The sequence below is a fragment of the Trachymyrmex septentrionalis genome, unplaced genomic scaffold (genome assembly GCF_001594115.1).
Source record: "Trachymyrmex septentrionalis isolate Tsep2-gDNA-1 unplaced genomic scaffold, Tsep1.0 scaffold342, whole genome shotgun sequence".
NCBI lineage: Eukaryota > Metazoa > Arthropoda > Insecta > Hymenoptera > Formicidae > Trachymyrmex > Trachymyrmex septentrionalis.
Genome location: NW_017305506.1, coordinates 9,823 through 27,456, shown reverse-complemented (window position 1 = coordinate 27,456; position 17,634 = coordinate 9,823). Strand labels below are relative to the sequence as shown.

The 17,634-nt window shown below is 29.7% G+C and overlaps 1 protein-coding gene across 1 annotated transcript in view; it reads right to left on the bottom strand.

Moving 5' to 3' along the window:
- Nucleotides 1-9,629, bottom strand: part of LOC108750254 (fatty acid synthase-like) — a 16,329-nt gene extending 6,700 nt beyond the window's left edge. Inside the window, 9 exon segments of the mRNA XM_018489604.1 lie at nt 105-774; nt 900-1,217; nt 4,622-4,782; nt 4,863-5,067; nt 5,161-5,454; nt 5,715-6,133; nt 6,405-6,636; nt 7,380-7,630; nt 9,458-9,629. Coding sequence (XP_018345106.1) covers nt 105-774; nt 900-1,217; nt 4,622-4,782; nt 4,863-5,067; nt 5,161-5,454; nt 5,715-6,133; nt 6,405-6,636; nt 7,380-7,630; nt 9,458-9,629 — 2,722 coding nt within the window.
- Nucleotides 9,630-17,634: the final 8,005 nt, after the last annotated feature.

The window sequence follows — 17,634 nt, the reverse complement described above, 5'->3', positions numbered from 1 at the left end:
TATATATATATATATATATATATATATACATACATACATACATACATACATACATACTTTTTTATATAAAAACAAAAATGAACTAGGACTTTCGAGCAAATTAAGAATAAAAATATAATTATTTAACCTTCGAACGGGCAAGAGAGTAACTCCGTGGTTTTCCTTTGCGTTTTCTTGAAAAGTTTATTTTTCAATTTCTTACATTAGTCTCGTACGTTTTCATGTTGTTTTCTTATTTAGACGTCATCAAAATTACGATTACAATGATATCTACCTGATTGATGGAGAAATCATAGGAGTTCCTCGGCCAACTGGAAATTGCACTGGTGGGTATAATTTGGCAATTTGTGGCTGTAAACCACAATTATACAACTCTCCAATTCCTTGTAAAAATATATCAATGTTTTGTTCGGCGCGTCGAGTTAATACAAGGTTCGTTATGTTTGGATGTAGGGATTCTCTCAAAACGTGCTGCAGAACATCGTCTGGTGCGATTTCGATGACCACAGCGTTACTTGGAATTAGTTCCGTTGTTTGTGAAAAGAGGACTGTGTTCAATATACTTCGTGTGTGATAGTCCGCTGACGATAACTTTGATGCCGAAGTAAACCATTCGGTGCGAAGTATAGAAGTGCTGATCCACTTTGAACTTCGTTTTTTGGGGCATGGTATTATTTTATTTAGACTAAGCAAAAGCTGACTTTCCGCGGATGCGATGTAAGAACTGTGAAACGGTATGTTGCAGTTGATCTTCTTCACGTAAATATTGTTGACCTGATTATTAAAAAATGTAACACATGCAGCTGCAGTAAATTGTGATATAAAATTAACTTTTCAATATTTTAAAAACTTAAGTATTTTTTATCCACTAATTTATATGAGATCTATTGTAATCCTACCTGTAATGTTTTCATAAATTCTTCTATGGATTCCTTTGGTCCACATATGACGTTGCTGTTCTCACTATTGTAGCATATTATTTCAATATTCGCTGGACATATATTTTTAAGATGCTCGTAATTGGTATTGACAACCGCCATCGAGCTATGAATTACTTTTCCTTCGGTACATGCCAAACCAATGAAGTATGCTGATAAAATAGTTTGTTCAATAGTGAGACACTTATCTGCGTATGCACAACCAAGTTCACCGGTAGAGTGACTAATCATGTAATCAGGTGTAATTCCTAAAGATGTTAGGAGGTCTACTAAGCCAATCTACAATGTGTACAAATAATTTTATAGATAAACACTATATATTATAATACTCTTATTATTGTTATAATAATAAAATGTGATGAAATAATTGATTTTATTTTAGTTTTTATGGAAAATAACAACATTAAAAAGCGTGTTCTATTATATTTACAAATATGTATAATATTATTGATCCTTATATAGAGGAAGGTCCCCTATTATGAGATAGGCGCCTAATATGAGATACCAATGTCTCTGGTAAACTAATAAACGCTATCTATTCCACCATAAATTTATTGCTGTTGGATTGAAAATTATTTAGTGACAAATTCATTATTAGATAATGTTTTAGTTATTACAAAAAAAGATTTTAGAAATTGGATGTTTTCAAGTCTTATTGAGATGAGCCTTTAAATCTTGTTTATTTAATAAAAAAAAAGTAAATATTTGGCAATAGTAGCATTTTTCATCTAGTAATAGAATAATATAGTAAGAGTAATACTAATAGAAAAATACAGGATATGAATTGCTTAATTATAGAAGTTAGATTTGATGATGGTAAAACCGTATGGCGTGGAAATCGTAATATGAGATACCCAGAGTATTTCGAATATGATATAACTTATGGTCTTACGTCACAGTGAAAATCGTTGCTAAAGTATCAATGTTATTGTATAATATTGTAATAAAAATGACAACCGGAACATCGAGTGGGTTTCCGTGATGCTTGACCTTACAAAGGACCATCTCAGTTTGTACAATAAGTTAATGAAGATCCTTTATACCAGTAAAAGTTGACAGTAAGATATAAATTAAGGAAAATAGCAAGAGCATATAAGTCGTAGGTTTAATGTTATAGTAGTACAGTAAAAGTTCTAGAACGGCTAATATCTAAAGAATATTAATTTATTTAAAAAATGTTTGAAATAAATGTAATAGAGTTTTCAATAAGTTATTAGATGTTATTATGATGATATAAATTTAACCATGGAATGACCTTGGAAAGGGCTTTCAAGGTTAACACAAAAATCTTAAACGAAATTCCCTATTTTTCATAGCATGTCTTTATAGCTAACTTTGAGACGTTGCCAGAACTCGTTACAAGCCTTTTATTCTTAAGAAGTTTACGAGTTATTATTATTATTATTATTATTATTAGGCGTTAGGAACTCGAAAGCTCATTGCCGCAAATACCAAATCCCGCCACTGTTCCCGTCCCTGAGCCAGATCCCTCCATTTGTGACCCTCGTACCCCATTTCGTTAAGGTCCATTCTAATATTATCTTCCCATCTACGTCTTGGTCTACCCAATGGTCTTTTCCCATCCGGTTTACCAATTAGTACTTTATATGCAATTCGATTCTCATCCATACGCGCCGCGTGACCTGCCCATCTTAATCGACGCGATTTTATGACATTAATAATATTCGGAATATTATATAATTGATTTAATTCTGCGTTATGTAGTTTACGAGTTATGGCATTTGAAAATTACAGTATCACCGGCATATCAGCATCACTGAAGGTGTACCGCGTGGAGATTGCACGATCAGATTTATGAACTTTTAATCGTAGTCGAAGTATTAAAATTGATTGTTTTAAATGGATAAAACTTACATTGTACTTAGCATAACGATGATCCGTTATAACGCGATGTAATTATATAATAATAAAGTTGAGAGCGTGTAAGAGGACGTTTCACGTATGCAGTTATTTATAAATATTAAAATTAAACAGAATAAATATCAACGCAATCTCGACAATACAAATTTATATCTTATAAAACATGGAAACAAATAAATACCAACATAAGATCGACTTTACAAATTTATAATTTCTAAAACAAGAGCATTTCCATCTTCTCTAGATTAAATCATTATATAGCAAATTCAATAATTCCGTATCATTTTGCATATTAATTCCGTTTTTTTGTTTTTTTTTTATATGAATCGCTTTCGAAATTAATGTTTTATTTAACCCTTGTTCTTTATCTAAAATTTTGATGTCATTCTAATCGAAATCATGATTGTGCTCAATTCTATGTTCTGTTATTATAGAGTGTTGTGTGGTGTTTCTATTTATGTAGTTCTGATGTTCTTTAATACATGTCTTCAATAACCGTTTTGTTTGGCCCACATAGGAAGCATCATAATTTTGACAATTAATTTTGTATACCATATTAGAATGAAATAGTGATGGCAATTTGTCCTTTTGTGCTCTTATTATGATGTATCAGGATGTGTTAAGTTTATTAATTCCTACGTAAGTCAAACGAACTACTCTCTATTTTTTGAAAAATTTCTTTGAATTTTTCTGCTATTGAAGAAACGTTAGGTACAGTAGAGTATTTCGAGGATATTACTTAATATTACTTAAATATTAAATAATAGTATGTGCCTATAGGGATATAGCTAATGCTGGGTCTATTTTGTATGTCTACGGTTTCTTGTTGAAAGACAGTCTAGGTTTTTTTAGTTTTTCACACACAGATGCAGTACGATGGTGACGCATCAGATTAATAAGTACCTGCTCGCCACCGCGTCGCGGAACTCAATATTTTCCACGCAGGTAATATCAAATGATGACTAAACTATGCTAAAAAAGTACGATTTTTATAGAAAATTTAACGAGAAATACAATAGTATTTTTAAAAAATTTTTATTTTGCTGGTTGAGCAGTAAAATGACTTTAAATATTTTAATTTGTGTTGTTTATAATAATTATAATTTAATAATAATAATAATAATGAATACGTAAATGTAGATAATTATTTTATATTAAAAATAAGTCTAATTTGGATGAATACTCTGTAGGATGAACAGAAGTGGAGTTATCGCGATTTTAAGAAGCGTATAACTGGCGAGTTTTGAAAACGTAAAACCTTCCGTATTTTCGAAAATATTGATCAAAAACAAAATTGCGAAAATACGTGTCGGCTTATTTTATATAGGAAATGCGTAAAAAAATTTTGCAGTAAATTAAAAATATTACCCCATATTAGGTATTCGATTTGTAAAAGAATATTTCATATATGAGGAGCAGATATTGAAAACGCGTTTTGTCAAAAATTTTTAATTTTCAGAAAACGAAGAAAGAAATTACGCATACAAAAAAATTACGCACTTTACAGAAAATAACAATATGCCAATAGGAAAGTGTGAAATATTAAACAAAATTGCAAAACAATTGCTAAAAATGTTAGAGAAATGCGTTTTGTTTATCTTCAGTTAAAAAACATAGTGCACTTTGAAATATCTACGTTTTTTCAGTATGTAAATTAATGATGAAAAAAATGTTTCTGAACATCTCAGAGTAGCTTATAATATGAGTCCTTCAACACTGAACACTACTTCTAATTAAAAAATGAAATTTTGAAACGCATTTTGAAAGTCTGCTCCTCATATGAAAAATAATGGATTCTTTACCTGAATGGCGACGATTCCAAGAAAAATGTTTAACCTGTTTTCGCTTATGTTTTCTTCCATTTTTGTTATAATGTCCATGATACTTATACCATACGGCTTTAAAACATCATTGCACTTTCTTATCGTTTTTGCAAAGACATGGAACTTTAATAAATTTCGACCTAAGATTTTAGTTTATAAATTATATCATTTAATAGTGATACGTGATTTATTAATAAAATATGAAATATCGAGTATGTACCCATTCCTGGCCAGTGCGAACCTAAGGCTGAAAATATAAACCAGACAGGTCTGTTGACGCGTTCATAATTTTGAATTTCCTTTATTGAATTTTGTTGGCAAGAATTCAGTATTATATACCCTCTCCATGGATGGCCCTTTATATTGTCTGCATGAATATCGTGTAACAGACGAATATATTCTACATCTATTGGATGGTTAGCAATCTGTAATAATAAAGTTTTAAAAATTAAAATTAAACATAATGTTTCTAATTATCAAAAATAATATCGAAATATTTTTAAAAAATCTAAACTAACATCATTTAAAAATAACTTCACAGATTCTTCAGTACGTCCAGATAATATGACAAGTCTAGGTAAGTCATCATTTGGTGCTCCATTATTAATTTTCTGTTTGGAATTCCACTTCAATAACATATGAGCATTCGATCCTCCAAAACCGTAATTATTAATTGCTACATAACCGTTTTTGAGTGGCATTTGTTCTTGGATGACACGAACGCTCCCATTTAATAAGGCATCTATATCTTTTCTTGGCGATGTATAATTGATATTTGGTGGAACAAAACCAGTTTCGAATCCTATTATTACCTAATAGTGATAATAACAGTTTTAAAGTGTCCATTTTAATTAATTTGTAAAATGTCGATTAATCATACATTATGTACATGGACAGTTCGAGAAAAAAAATCAGTGCAGACTTTTTAAAAGAAGACTATATTGAAAAATAAATCAAATTTTGTTAAAAAGACAGTAATATAGAAAAATTATTAATTTATCAAATAATCAAATTATATCAAAGAAAAGTAAACTTTATAATAATAGATAAAACTGGAAATTATTTATTTTACCTTAGCGATCTGATTAAAACCACTTGCAGACTCGGAATGCCCGAGATTAGATTTCACGGAACCGATCATTAATGGAGTTTCTCTATTTTTACACAAACTGTTATAGATAGCTTCAACTTCCTGTGGATCACCAGCTTTGGTGCCAGTAGCATGTGCTTCGACATAATCCAAACAAGATGTTGGTATTTTGCATTCTTCGTAAAATTCCTTTAGTAAGGTACATTGCATTTGTGATGAAGGATATGTTATTCCTTCTTCTTTGTAACCATCGCTATTTAGTTTAATATGCGGACATATGGCATAAATCCTCTTAGCATTTTTTGCTTTTTGAAGGTATACTGCTGCAATTGTTTCGCTACGCGAATAACCGTTAGCACCGATATCAAATGGTCTGCAACAACCATTGGGTGCCAAAACACCTAAGAAGTATAGTAAACATATTTGAACGTGTGTATTATATAATGGATTATGTTTAAATCTAAATGATCATTTTCATCTTCTGATATTGTATTTTTTAGTTTTTTAAATATTATACTATGTCAGAAATGTTTTTATCGATATTATACAACTGATTGTAGTTTATTTATTTTTATAAATGAGGAAGGTGGTTTGAATGATTCTCTATTTGTCATGCTTATTATGAGACTACTAAATTTTAATAAAAATAGAAAATATAATTATTCATAATACCAAGTCGAGCGAATTGCAGATTTATCATGGAATAAAGACATAATTGTGCTGTTCCAATTATTGCGTCTTCGCATTTTCCTGATTTGATATAATCATATCCAACAGCCATAGCATGAAGGCTAGAACTGCATGCTGTATCGATGGTATAAGATGGTCCTTTCAGATCCAAGCAGTACGAAATCATATTTGCCGTTGCAGATTTATGGTATCCAAAAACGTTCTGATCTCTTAACTAATTGCAAAACATTTACCATTGCAATTTCCGCAAATAAATAACAGATTTAGTAGATTTAATCATTTCTTTTTACTATGTAACATTTTTATATATAACATATAACATAATATGTTACATATTGAGTTAGGGAAAAAGTCGGTTTTTAGCAATTTGGTAAGAAGACTTTTTTAGCTATCCATATTTTATTTAAAAAGTAAATTAGCGGTAAATATGTAGTTTAGGGGAGCTGAACTACTTTCTCCTCAATAACTTTGACCTTGACATGTTATCAAGATCATGATCCTGAGTGACTTTGAGAAAGTTTTAACCGTCGGACGTTACTTGTTAAAAAGTTAATAGTTATAAACAAAAGAAGTTTAAAAAATAACGTCTGCATTTCTGCTATATAAAATGAAAATTTTAATTTCTACTCCACCTCCCTCTTTGTTTGGGGGCGCACGACTTTCACCTGAAGCAACTATCACCTCTTTCCCAAGGGAGCGGCGGCGCTGTCAAATAAAGCGCGATGGGCCGTGCTACGAATTCGCGTGACGCAACTTCACCGCATTTTGGCTTAGACGTTTCCTTTTTTAATTCGAAAACAGCGAATGTCTCAAAATGGTATAAGACTTTTTTATTCTTGAACCCGTTTTACGCTCCCAATGTGGTTCCTATCCTATTTTTGAGATACCCTGTATATATCTCCCCCCCTCCCCTCCCTCTCTTTCTCTCCCTCTCTTTCTCTCTCTCTCTTTTTTTACCTGAATGTCCTTAAACATGAACCTTTCTTGTGATTCAATACAAGATGCCCCTATAATTAAGGCAGTATTTTTTCCTTGTAATTGCTTTGGATTGATCCCCGCATCGATAATTGCTTCATAAGAATGTTCCAATAACATTCTTGCTTCGGGTACAAGCGTGTGTGCTTGCTCAAAAGACAATCCAAAAAAGTCCGCATCAAATTTTTCTATATTATTGACAGTACCCATACGGCGTGAAAATTCTGCATGCTCTAAAAGTAGATATATTTACATAAAGATTTTATGTTCTTTGATTATTATTTTGTATGAAATTTTAATTTGAGGTATACTTTTTTATTCACTAATAAACATGTAATGATGTTTAGTACAGAAAGAGTGGCACATACTGTTTTAAGCAAACAAGCATAATTGTAAAAGTATAATATATAACGATTAGAGTGATTGTTTTAGAGTTGTTATTTTTGAAATTTAATCAGGACATCTCCAAAACTAGTTCACAATATTTCAAAAAAATAATACCAGATTTTTTTCAGATTTTTTGAACAATTTTAATCCATGCCACCGGAGCACAAGGTAGGCAGAAAAATACCTTTGTAGACAAAATTTGGCTGACATTCTAATTTTTAACCAATGTCCCAGAAGCACTGGTTAAAATTGTTCCAGCCCCCGGCAAGACTGGCGAGAGGACCCAGCATACGAGAATGGATTAAAATGGGTTGAAATTTTTTTCTATCCGAATTATTATTAAATAATTATTTTAAGTATTTTAGCTTATTAAGCGTATTTTAAATAGCGAATACTTTTTTTTTAGATTTAATTGGATTCAATTGGATTCCATTAGATTCAATTGGATTGAAAAACTGCATTTTCTATTCAAAATTTTGAATTGAACAATATTCAATGCACAGAAAAAGCTAATATTATTTTGAGATTGAAAGGCAAAGAGATACGCTCCATACAATTCCTATAAATGAATAAAAATGCATTCAGGATTGAAAAGCATTTATTTTAACATTCGTGAATCAATATTTCTGAAAATTTTAATCCATTTCAATTCATTTCAATCCATTTTTGTTTGCTTGGGGAACTGGGGATAACGAAAGACGAGATGACCTAGGCCATCGCTGAAGAGTCGCTTGAGGGCCGGACGGAATTCCGGGCAATATCTGGGCCTTGGCTTCGGACAAAATAGGAAAATATCTGAGGCAAATTTTTAACAGTTGCCTCAGATTGGAAAAGGACAAGATTGGGTCCTTTTATGGAAAAGTAGTCTGGCCAGCGGAGTCCCCATAGGTCTACAGGCCGATTTGGTTACTGAACGATGCTGGCAAACTCTTTGAGCGTGTTATCACTGGTCGGATTTTCGGTACCTGACCCAGGAAAGCCTTGATTTATCACCAAGGCAGTATGGATTCCGTGAGGACCGTCGACTCTATTCGGCAGATTCGGGCCCTCGTAGCGTCCATAGTGTCGGACGAGAGGATAGTTATGACTGTGTCGTTTGACACAGTCAACGCTTTTAACACCCTCCCCTGGAACCGAGTAGTGGAGGCGCTGGAAATGTCAACTATGATAGAATTATAAACAGTATTTGTTGTTACGCAGAGTACAGACATGGAAAGTGCCTTTCAGGAGAAAATTGCAGGAGTGTATTGTTTTATTCATTTTATTATGATTATTTATTTAAACTTTGAATGGCACGCGCGTTATTTGTGCTGCTTTCGACCGATATCTGGCAATGGCGTCCTTTCGCTCTTATTTCGTGACTTATTAAAGGGACTCTACTGCACGCGTGCCCGGGGCACCCTCAGGTCGCGTCACCAGGGCCTAAGACAGGATACCGGCGGGGGTTTTAGTGAGCGCAAGTCCTACATAGCCCTTGACTTCTTTCCCGCGAACCGAGGTTAGGCATTTACCCTACTTTATAAAACAAGACTTAAAATTGTTCACAAAATCTAAAAAAAATTTGGTATTATTATTTTTTTTTTTAGATATTGAACCAATTTAGGGGGTGTTTTGATTAAATTTAAAAAATTGTTAAAATAATAATCTAATAATCATAAATATGAATTAATCACCTATTTCCCATCGGTTATGATCTGCTTTTACAAGATCAATTTTATTAAATAAATTTTCTTTAAAATGTTTCATATTATTTGAATCAGGAAATCTGCCAGCAATGCCAGAAATAACGATTTCCTCACCGGAATCAATATCATTCCAATGTTCATATGTTTCTTTTCCATCCATGATTTTTATATATTCGAATAATCTAGATATAGAAAAATACTATGTATATTTATTTCATGCAAGATTAAATATATTTTTCTTTCAACTGAATTAAGTTAAAGTTAATTATCCATAAAATTAATTTATTTCTGTTAGAATTTATGTAAACGAAAAACTTAATTAAAGTTACGCGCGCGCGCGTTAATCATAGGTTAACTAAATTAAAGTAAATGTTAATTTTATAAGAGCATCATTCATATTAAAATTGTATATAATTTTTTGAAATTACGCCATTTTACACAAAAAAAGAAGCAATAAAAATTATCGATTAAATTTAATGTATTATTTGTAATATAAATTTATATAAATTACTGAAGAAGTATGTTATTTCCTTTTATCGAATAACTCCACAGTATAACATCCAGTATTTACGCCACATGGGAGTTATGCTGCAAAACTCATACAAAAAATAGAAGAAGTGGAGATAATTTGCGCAAAATAATTTTATTAAATGTCTTTATGTTATATTAGTGTGTTATAATTTGAATTTTTTACTGTTAATAATAATAAAATTACTGTCAGTTGTATCGATTTGTCAATATAAGTAACGCAATTATACATAGAAAAGAAGGTGGTATTATGGCATTCCAGTTATATTTTACAAAAAATAATTACATCGTAAAATCCATAGCCTTGTTTGTTGGATATCCCTTATATAATATTATATGTAGAAAAAAAATGAGTCAAAAAGTTAAACTTTTCTCGCTGTTATAAAGATTTTCTTGAAAAATAGATTTTTATTTCATATCCGTGTATTTAACACAAAGTACTTGTAATTTGTGAAACATAACATGAAATGTATATATGAAGATTTGGAACAAAAAATATTTGTGTGATTGTGATATTTCGAGAGTTTCACGGAACTAAAAATACACAACTAGTTATAAATGTACATAAAATAATATTACGTGACTGAATAAATTTAATTATCTTATTAAAAATTAATTACAACATACTTTGACTAATAAATAATTAACATATCTATTGTACATACTTACAATTATATAATATTTGTAATATACTTTAAATTTTAGTTATTCAGAGTGAACTAACTGACTTACAGTTAGACGATTAATGATACGAGTATGCTATTTATAACATTTCATTTTTGTTGATTATTAAAATCTGTACAATGACAAATGGTGCTCACGTAAGTCGAAGTGTGAATCGGATCGTAACTATTTATATTGTTATATTTATATTATATAAAGAGATCATCAGCGAGATGCAATGTTAATTATACGGATATTAAAAAAATAAAAATTTATTTTTTAAGGAAAACTATAACTTTTTAACAGTGAGAAAAGTTTATCTTTTTGACTCATTTTTTCCTACATATTATATAAGGGATATCCAAAAAATAAGGATATGGATTTTACGATGTAATTATTTCTTGTCAAATTTTTTTCAAAAAATGGAAAAAAAATTTTTTTATTAATTTAGTTTTACACCATTAAATTCAGCATTAAAAATAATATAAAAGTACATATTTTTAAAATTTTTAATGAAAAATAACTGGTAGTTGATTTTTGCGTGAATGCTCTCCCTCTTAACAGTAGAGCTACAATTGATTAAAAAAATTATTATTTTGATATAAAAACTTCAAAAAGAGGCCGTGAGTAATCAATCACTATACTATTGTTTAAATTTGCATAACTCAAAACATATACAGTTCAGTAAAATGTTAAATAGCAAACAACACATTCAAATACAGGTATATACATTCGTGCGACAATATGCTCAACTTTAAGAAAAATGAGGAAGTAAGTGTAATTAAATGCTAAAATGTATTTTAGAAACATTTCGAAATATGTACTTTAAAATAAAAATGCGTTATAATAAGTGCTGGCTATTGATTATTGGTATATTAGTCATGGTGTAACGGCGAGCTATTGAACAAATAATTCTAATGACAAGAAATTATTAGGATTCCTTATATAATAGCGGAGATATTAAGGAAGGCCACAATATCTACACTGGCCATTATACCACATTCTCCTCTATATTGATCCACATAAAATAATTAGAAAAGAGTAAATAATGGGGTAATATAAATACAAGTGCTTAGCTTTTTTATATTTTTTGCTCAGCTTTATGTCTTATATATCCTACTTGTTTCGGACATACGATTTTTAATGGACGAGATTTATGGCCAACGAATACAAAGTGCGAATTTAGTGCGTTGAGTGCAATAAATGCATTACATGAAATATGTACCTCATATCGTATTACTTGTAACACATATATTATTTGTAATAATGCAAAATATTTTAATTTTATTGATTACTTCATATATATTTACAATTTTTTTTCTCAATAAAACTTTGTAAACACACTTTATAATTGTGTCTTATTTTTAGCATCAGTTATAAATTTTTTTATGCGTCGTACATTCTTCCTATAAATAGCCCACCTCTGTGGAATTTATTGCAAAAATGGAAGGATTATTAAAAGTTTTTTAATGTAAAAATACGAATATTTCCAAATACTTTTTTTTATAGTAATAGAGAGTATAAAGTTTTTATTGATGTAGTTAATTTACCTTCAACCTAGCAAATAATACTTAAAGTAATTGTTTTTTTAGCAGCGGCGTATATACCGAAGTTATCGTATTTTTTATACGGAAATATGCATTTTTTAATTATAAAAACCGAATAGTAATATTAAAAGATTAGAAACATTACGTATGAAATTTAGATTGATTCCTGCTTAAAATTTCCCATTGAAAAATTTCTTATAGGTTTGAATACGAAGTGCGCAACAGCAATCTCTGATTGATTTTCTTCTCAGAAAATCAAGGAGAATGAATTGGTAAATTCCCACTACAATGTAATAGGTTCAAATCGGATTATCTATGATACAATTTCAATAACATTTAATAGGTGGTCCTACAATCCATTTTTACACGGTCTTAATGAAGATCACTTTTAAAATTTAATGCAATTTTATTGGGGCTCACACAATACACGTTTAGATGAATTTTATCGGTTATAATAGGCTATGCGTTTTTCAGTTTTTAATGGTATTCTGTCGGTTTTAATCAGAATTTTGTTTTCATCGTTTCAATGAGATTTGATCATTTCTTTTATATGCGTTTAAAACCCATTAAATGAATGCTATGAAAATCGATAGTATCCTATTGAATTCGATCGAAGTAATTTTCCGATTAAAACCCATTGAACACCACTCGTGTGAAATTTGATGCGTTTCTATTAAACTTCATCACGTAAATCTCTTATTTAAAACCCATTGAATACTAGGATGACCGATTAAATCTCATTTAATTCTGAAAATTGCAATTATTTTATTAAATCCGATTGATGACCAACGCAAAGTAAAAATCTATCAATTCTTGCAGAAAATAGAAATCCTATTGAATCTTATTAATTTTTAATCGGATGAATTAACAATATGTTTCCTATTAAAGCGATTTATTCGCATTACATTTCTATCAGATTTAATTAGTTTCTATTGATTTCAATGAAAATTTATAAGCAGGGATATACTAATTATTACTTGGATATTAGTAATTATTATAAAATAATCTGTGTTGCACGCGCGCGTTATTCAAATAAAATTTTCATTAACAGAAACAGTTATTTTCAATAAAATATCTTCTTTTTTTTTCAAATTTGAAAGAAGTGCAAATAGCCGTACACAATCAAGGCTTCACGCTCATTACGATCATTGAATCTCTAAAATTATTAATTAGTTAAAAATTAACTTATTTAAAATTAATTTATCTAAAGTTAACTTATTTTAAATTATCTAAAAGTTATTAACTTTTGAAATTTATCACGTAACTTTTAACTTATGCTAACTTATACTTGCTTCCCAATCTTTATTTTGTATATTTATAATTTAATTTTTATATTCATGATCGATTATACCTGCTGTTGATATTCGCAATTACTGTAGTGCAGCTTATGTTGCAGATGAAAAATAACTGAGCTCTTCAACGACAAACCGTTCTTTATATTAACGTCACTTCTTACAATTTACATTGTAGAGGTGGTATAATCTGATGTCATTATCATCTCATTTACATTGCTGACTAAAAGTCTTAGATTAGTGCTCGGAATTAGTTGTACATTTCGGGCCGATTTCTGAAGCGCTGCCAACTTTTTCCCTACTTTTCCGACGACGCGTCGAGCTGCCATATGACGTATATTTCAGGAGCGTCGCAGTACAAGGGTTCTTACCGATAAGCGACTTCGTAAGCGCCACAATCGAAAGCGCCTATCATTCATACGAGCTATATTCTATGACGTTACAGAAAAGTGAACATTAGAGATTTTCAAGTAGAAGTCTGGCCACGGGATAAATATAACGGAAATACTTTGCTTTATATTGCAGAGAGTACATATGAATGGCGATAACATTTGGCTCTGTATTGCAGGGTATATAGGGTCACGTAACCTAATTTAAGGTATTACCCATGATAGTTAAAAAGCCTGCTGAGAGCCAACGTTAGTCGTGTATATATATATAGAGTTGCGATTATAATTTTATTGCCCAATGCACACATATAAAATAAACTAAATAACATAGACGTTTCGATCTTTTCCGAGTTTTGGGTCTTCAGCATTAACGTTGAGTAAGGAATGAAATACTGTATCACATACTACATAGATGTTGTTCTGTAAATCATTTGAAACGCGGTTGTCGTCAAGATATTGCTTAACATCAAGAATTGTGCTTAGAACAGTCAAGATATTGCTTACATCGAAAATTGTGCTTAGAAACGGCATTAGACTTCCTGATAATCTTCAATAACAGTTTCAGATTGTTATGAATACCGACGTACAACGGTTGATTATGATCATGACCGTTGTACATGTAACATCGATATTCATAGCAATCTGAAATTGTTATTGAAGGTTATCAGGAAGTCTAACTTTTTTAAGCATAATTCTCGATGTTAAGCGATACTTTGACAATGAAAATGCATTTCAAATGATTCCCAGAACGTGTTATATTTAAAACACTAATGAAACAGGTCACCAAAAGTTTAAATTTTTACTATTAAGAATCTTTCTATGGGTCTTATTTTATGAAACTTATTTTATGAACATCTAACTGAATAACTAATTAAAAAGGAACATTTTATACAAATATATTTGTATAAAAAATGCAGGGATGGAAAGTAACGCCGTAAATGCATTCTTCTGCGAGAATTACATTTGTAGCGCTTTCTTACCTTTTCAAAAAAAATTAATTTATATATTAACATATCATGCCTTTGTAGTATTTAACGTTTTTCACGAATATATTTTTTACGAAGATTTTTAATGTAACATTAGGATTAGAAAGTCGATCGTTACGTATATAAGGCAATATTAAACACTACATATCAGTACAAAACTTACTCTTTTGAAAAAGGGTAAAAAAAGGCATTAAGAAAATGCGTATTCTTTGATTATCGGGAAAAAAATGTATACTAAATTGATTAATTCGTATACTGTTTATAAAAAGATGTTAAACATTACAAAATGCGATATCAGTATACATTCACCTTTTTAAAAAAAAGGTAAAAAAGTGCTATGGATACATGCTCTGCAAAAACAAATTTTATTAAATTAAAATATGATGAACCCCCTAAGTGATACGTATTTTTGTATTTATTAAAGTCCCATAAATAAAAACTCTACTTAATTTGAACGATACGTATTAGGTATATAAAAGATTTAATATAATGGGCGTTAAATTAATCTTCAAAAATTGTTATCTCACTCAAATCATATATGAGCCTTGATTGAAAATTACTTAAATGATAGTATATCTAATTAAAAAAAATAAAACCTATTTTTGTATATTTGCCACCACAAATTAAAATCCCATAAATGACAATTATACTTAATTTGAAACGTATCAGGCATATAAAAGATCTGATATCAATAATGGGCACTAAAATATAACCTTTAGAAACCTTTGTTACCTCGTTCAATCTAAATCATATATGAACTTTGAACAAAATTCTGTTGTACAAAATTAAAAAAATGAAATCCAAATTGCGTTATCTTTTCAACCCAAAGATTATTACAGAGAATTAAGGATCTAACAGAACAAAATAAAAAAAATTGAATTAAATAAAAAATACTTTATGCAAAAAACTTGGTGCTACTCAACTATGTTAAAAAAAATCAGCAATTTAATATGAATGAAAACTGAGTAAAAATAAATTATACTATTTCATATGAAGATTACAGGAGTATAGCTCTGTATTACGCGCAAACATATTTAAATACCAAATAAACTAAATCTTAATCTGATATATACCTACTTTTAATCCGCATGATTATATAACTCATTTATATATCTACAATACAAATGTCTACAAATTTTTTTATATATAATTGAAATCGTGCAGTATAATTTGCTCACACATATACACCGTGTGATTATCAAGAAACATTGTATGCAAGCGTGCGCGTGTCTCGTGTGCGTACATGCGTATTTGTGGGTAAGTAGTGTTATTTTAATTTAGAATGGCTTTCTTTATTTTCTAATTTAGTTTTCATCAGTGCCAAGTTTTTTACATAAAGTATTTTTTATTTCATTAAATTTTTTTTATTTTGTTACGTCCTCAATTCTCTGTGATAACTTTTGGGTTGAAAAGATAACGCAATTTAAATTTTATTTTTTAATTTTCTACAACAGAATTTTGTTCATGCATGATTTGAATTAAGTGAGATAACAATTTTTAAAGATTATAATTTAACGCCTATTATTGATATCAAATCTTTTATATATCTGATACATATCGTTCAAATTATCTAAGTAGAATTTTTATTTATGGATACAAAAATACGTATTACTTAGGTTTCATTATATATTTTAATTTATTATTTTTTTTGCACAGCACGTATACTTTTTTTAAAAAAGTAAATGTATACTGCTATCTCATGCATTTTGTAATGTTTAACGTCTTCTTATAAACAGTATATGAATTAATCAATTTAGTATACATTTTTTTTTTAAGAACCGAAGAATACACACTCTTAGCGCTTTTTTCTACCCTTTGTTAAAAGGGTAAGTTCAACTTTTGACTACTTGGAGAAGAAAGTTTATAAATCGTTAATATGTATAAAATTGAGATAATTGTTTTATTAATCTATTAGTTAATATAAACTTCCAAAGCTTCTTAAAACATGTTGAATTTTCCGTTTGAGGATCCACTTCAGTTGGAAACCTGTTAGGACTCACATTTGACGAAAAGTTCAATGAATTATGATTTAATAGATGTATTGACGAGAACTGTAAAGAGAGTCGAAACGTTCAAAATAAAAATGATTCCACACAATCGATTAATGGTATAGAATTTAATCGTTGGCACCTTTATCAGCCTGTGACTCTTATTGATCTTGTATGGATTGTTTATTTTTATTTTTAACATTTTGAGTCTGTAAAATTTGAAAAGAGTAAGTTTTCTACTGATTAATAATTACCGACCAATAACGGTCAGCTATGATTACCGACGAACACGTTAGCACAGTTCAGCACTGCTGTCCATTCATCAACTTGCATATTGCACGGGTCGGAGGGTGGGGAGAGAGAGAGAGAGAGAGAGAGAGGCGAATTGGCTGCCTGGTACAAAAGTATGAACTATGAACTTTTAAGCGCATTGATTTCCTGACAAATCTAAATTTTAAACATTTTTCTATTCTCAAATTTTTAAAACAAATTTTTATGTCATTTTAAAGAAAATATTGCAAACAAACTACTTACAATGAATAAAATTTTTTTCTGCTAAAAACAAATTATATATATTATAAGGAACTTTATCATAAAAAAAGAAGAAATAAAAAACCATTTTAAAAGTGTAAGTGCATATAATGCTTGCATATAATGTCTATAACGTAAATTTATTTCTTTGTTAATTCTAACAAAATACTTATGTTATTCTTGTAACGATAACAGAAAAATATCTGAAAGTTACATTTTGAAAGTTATTTTTCCAATTCTG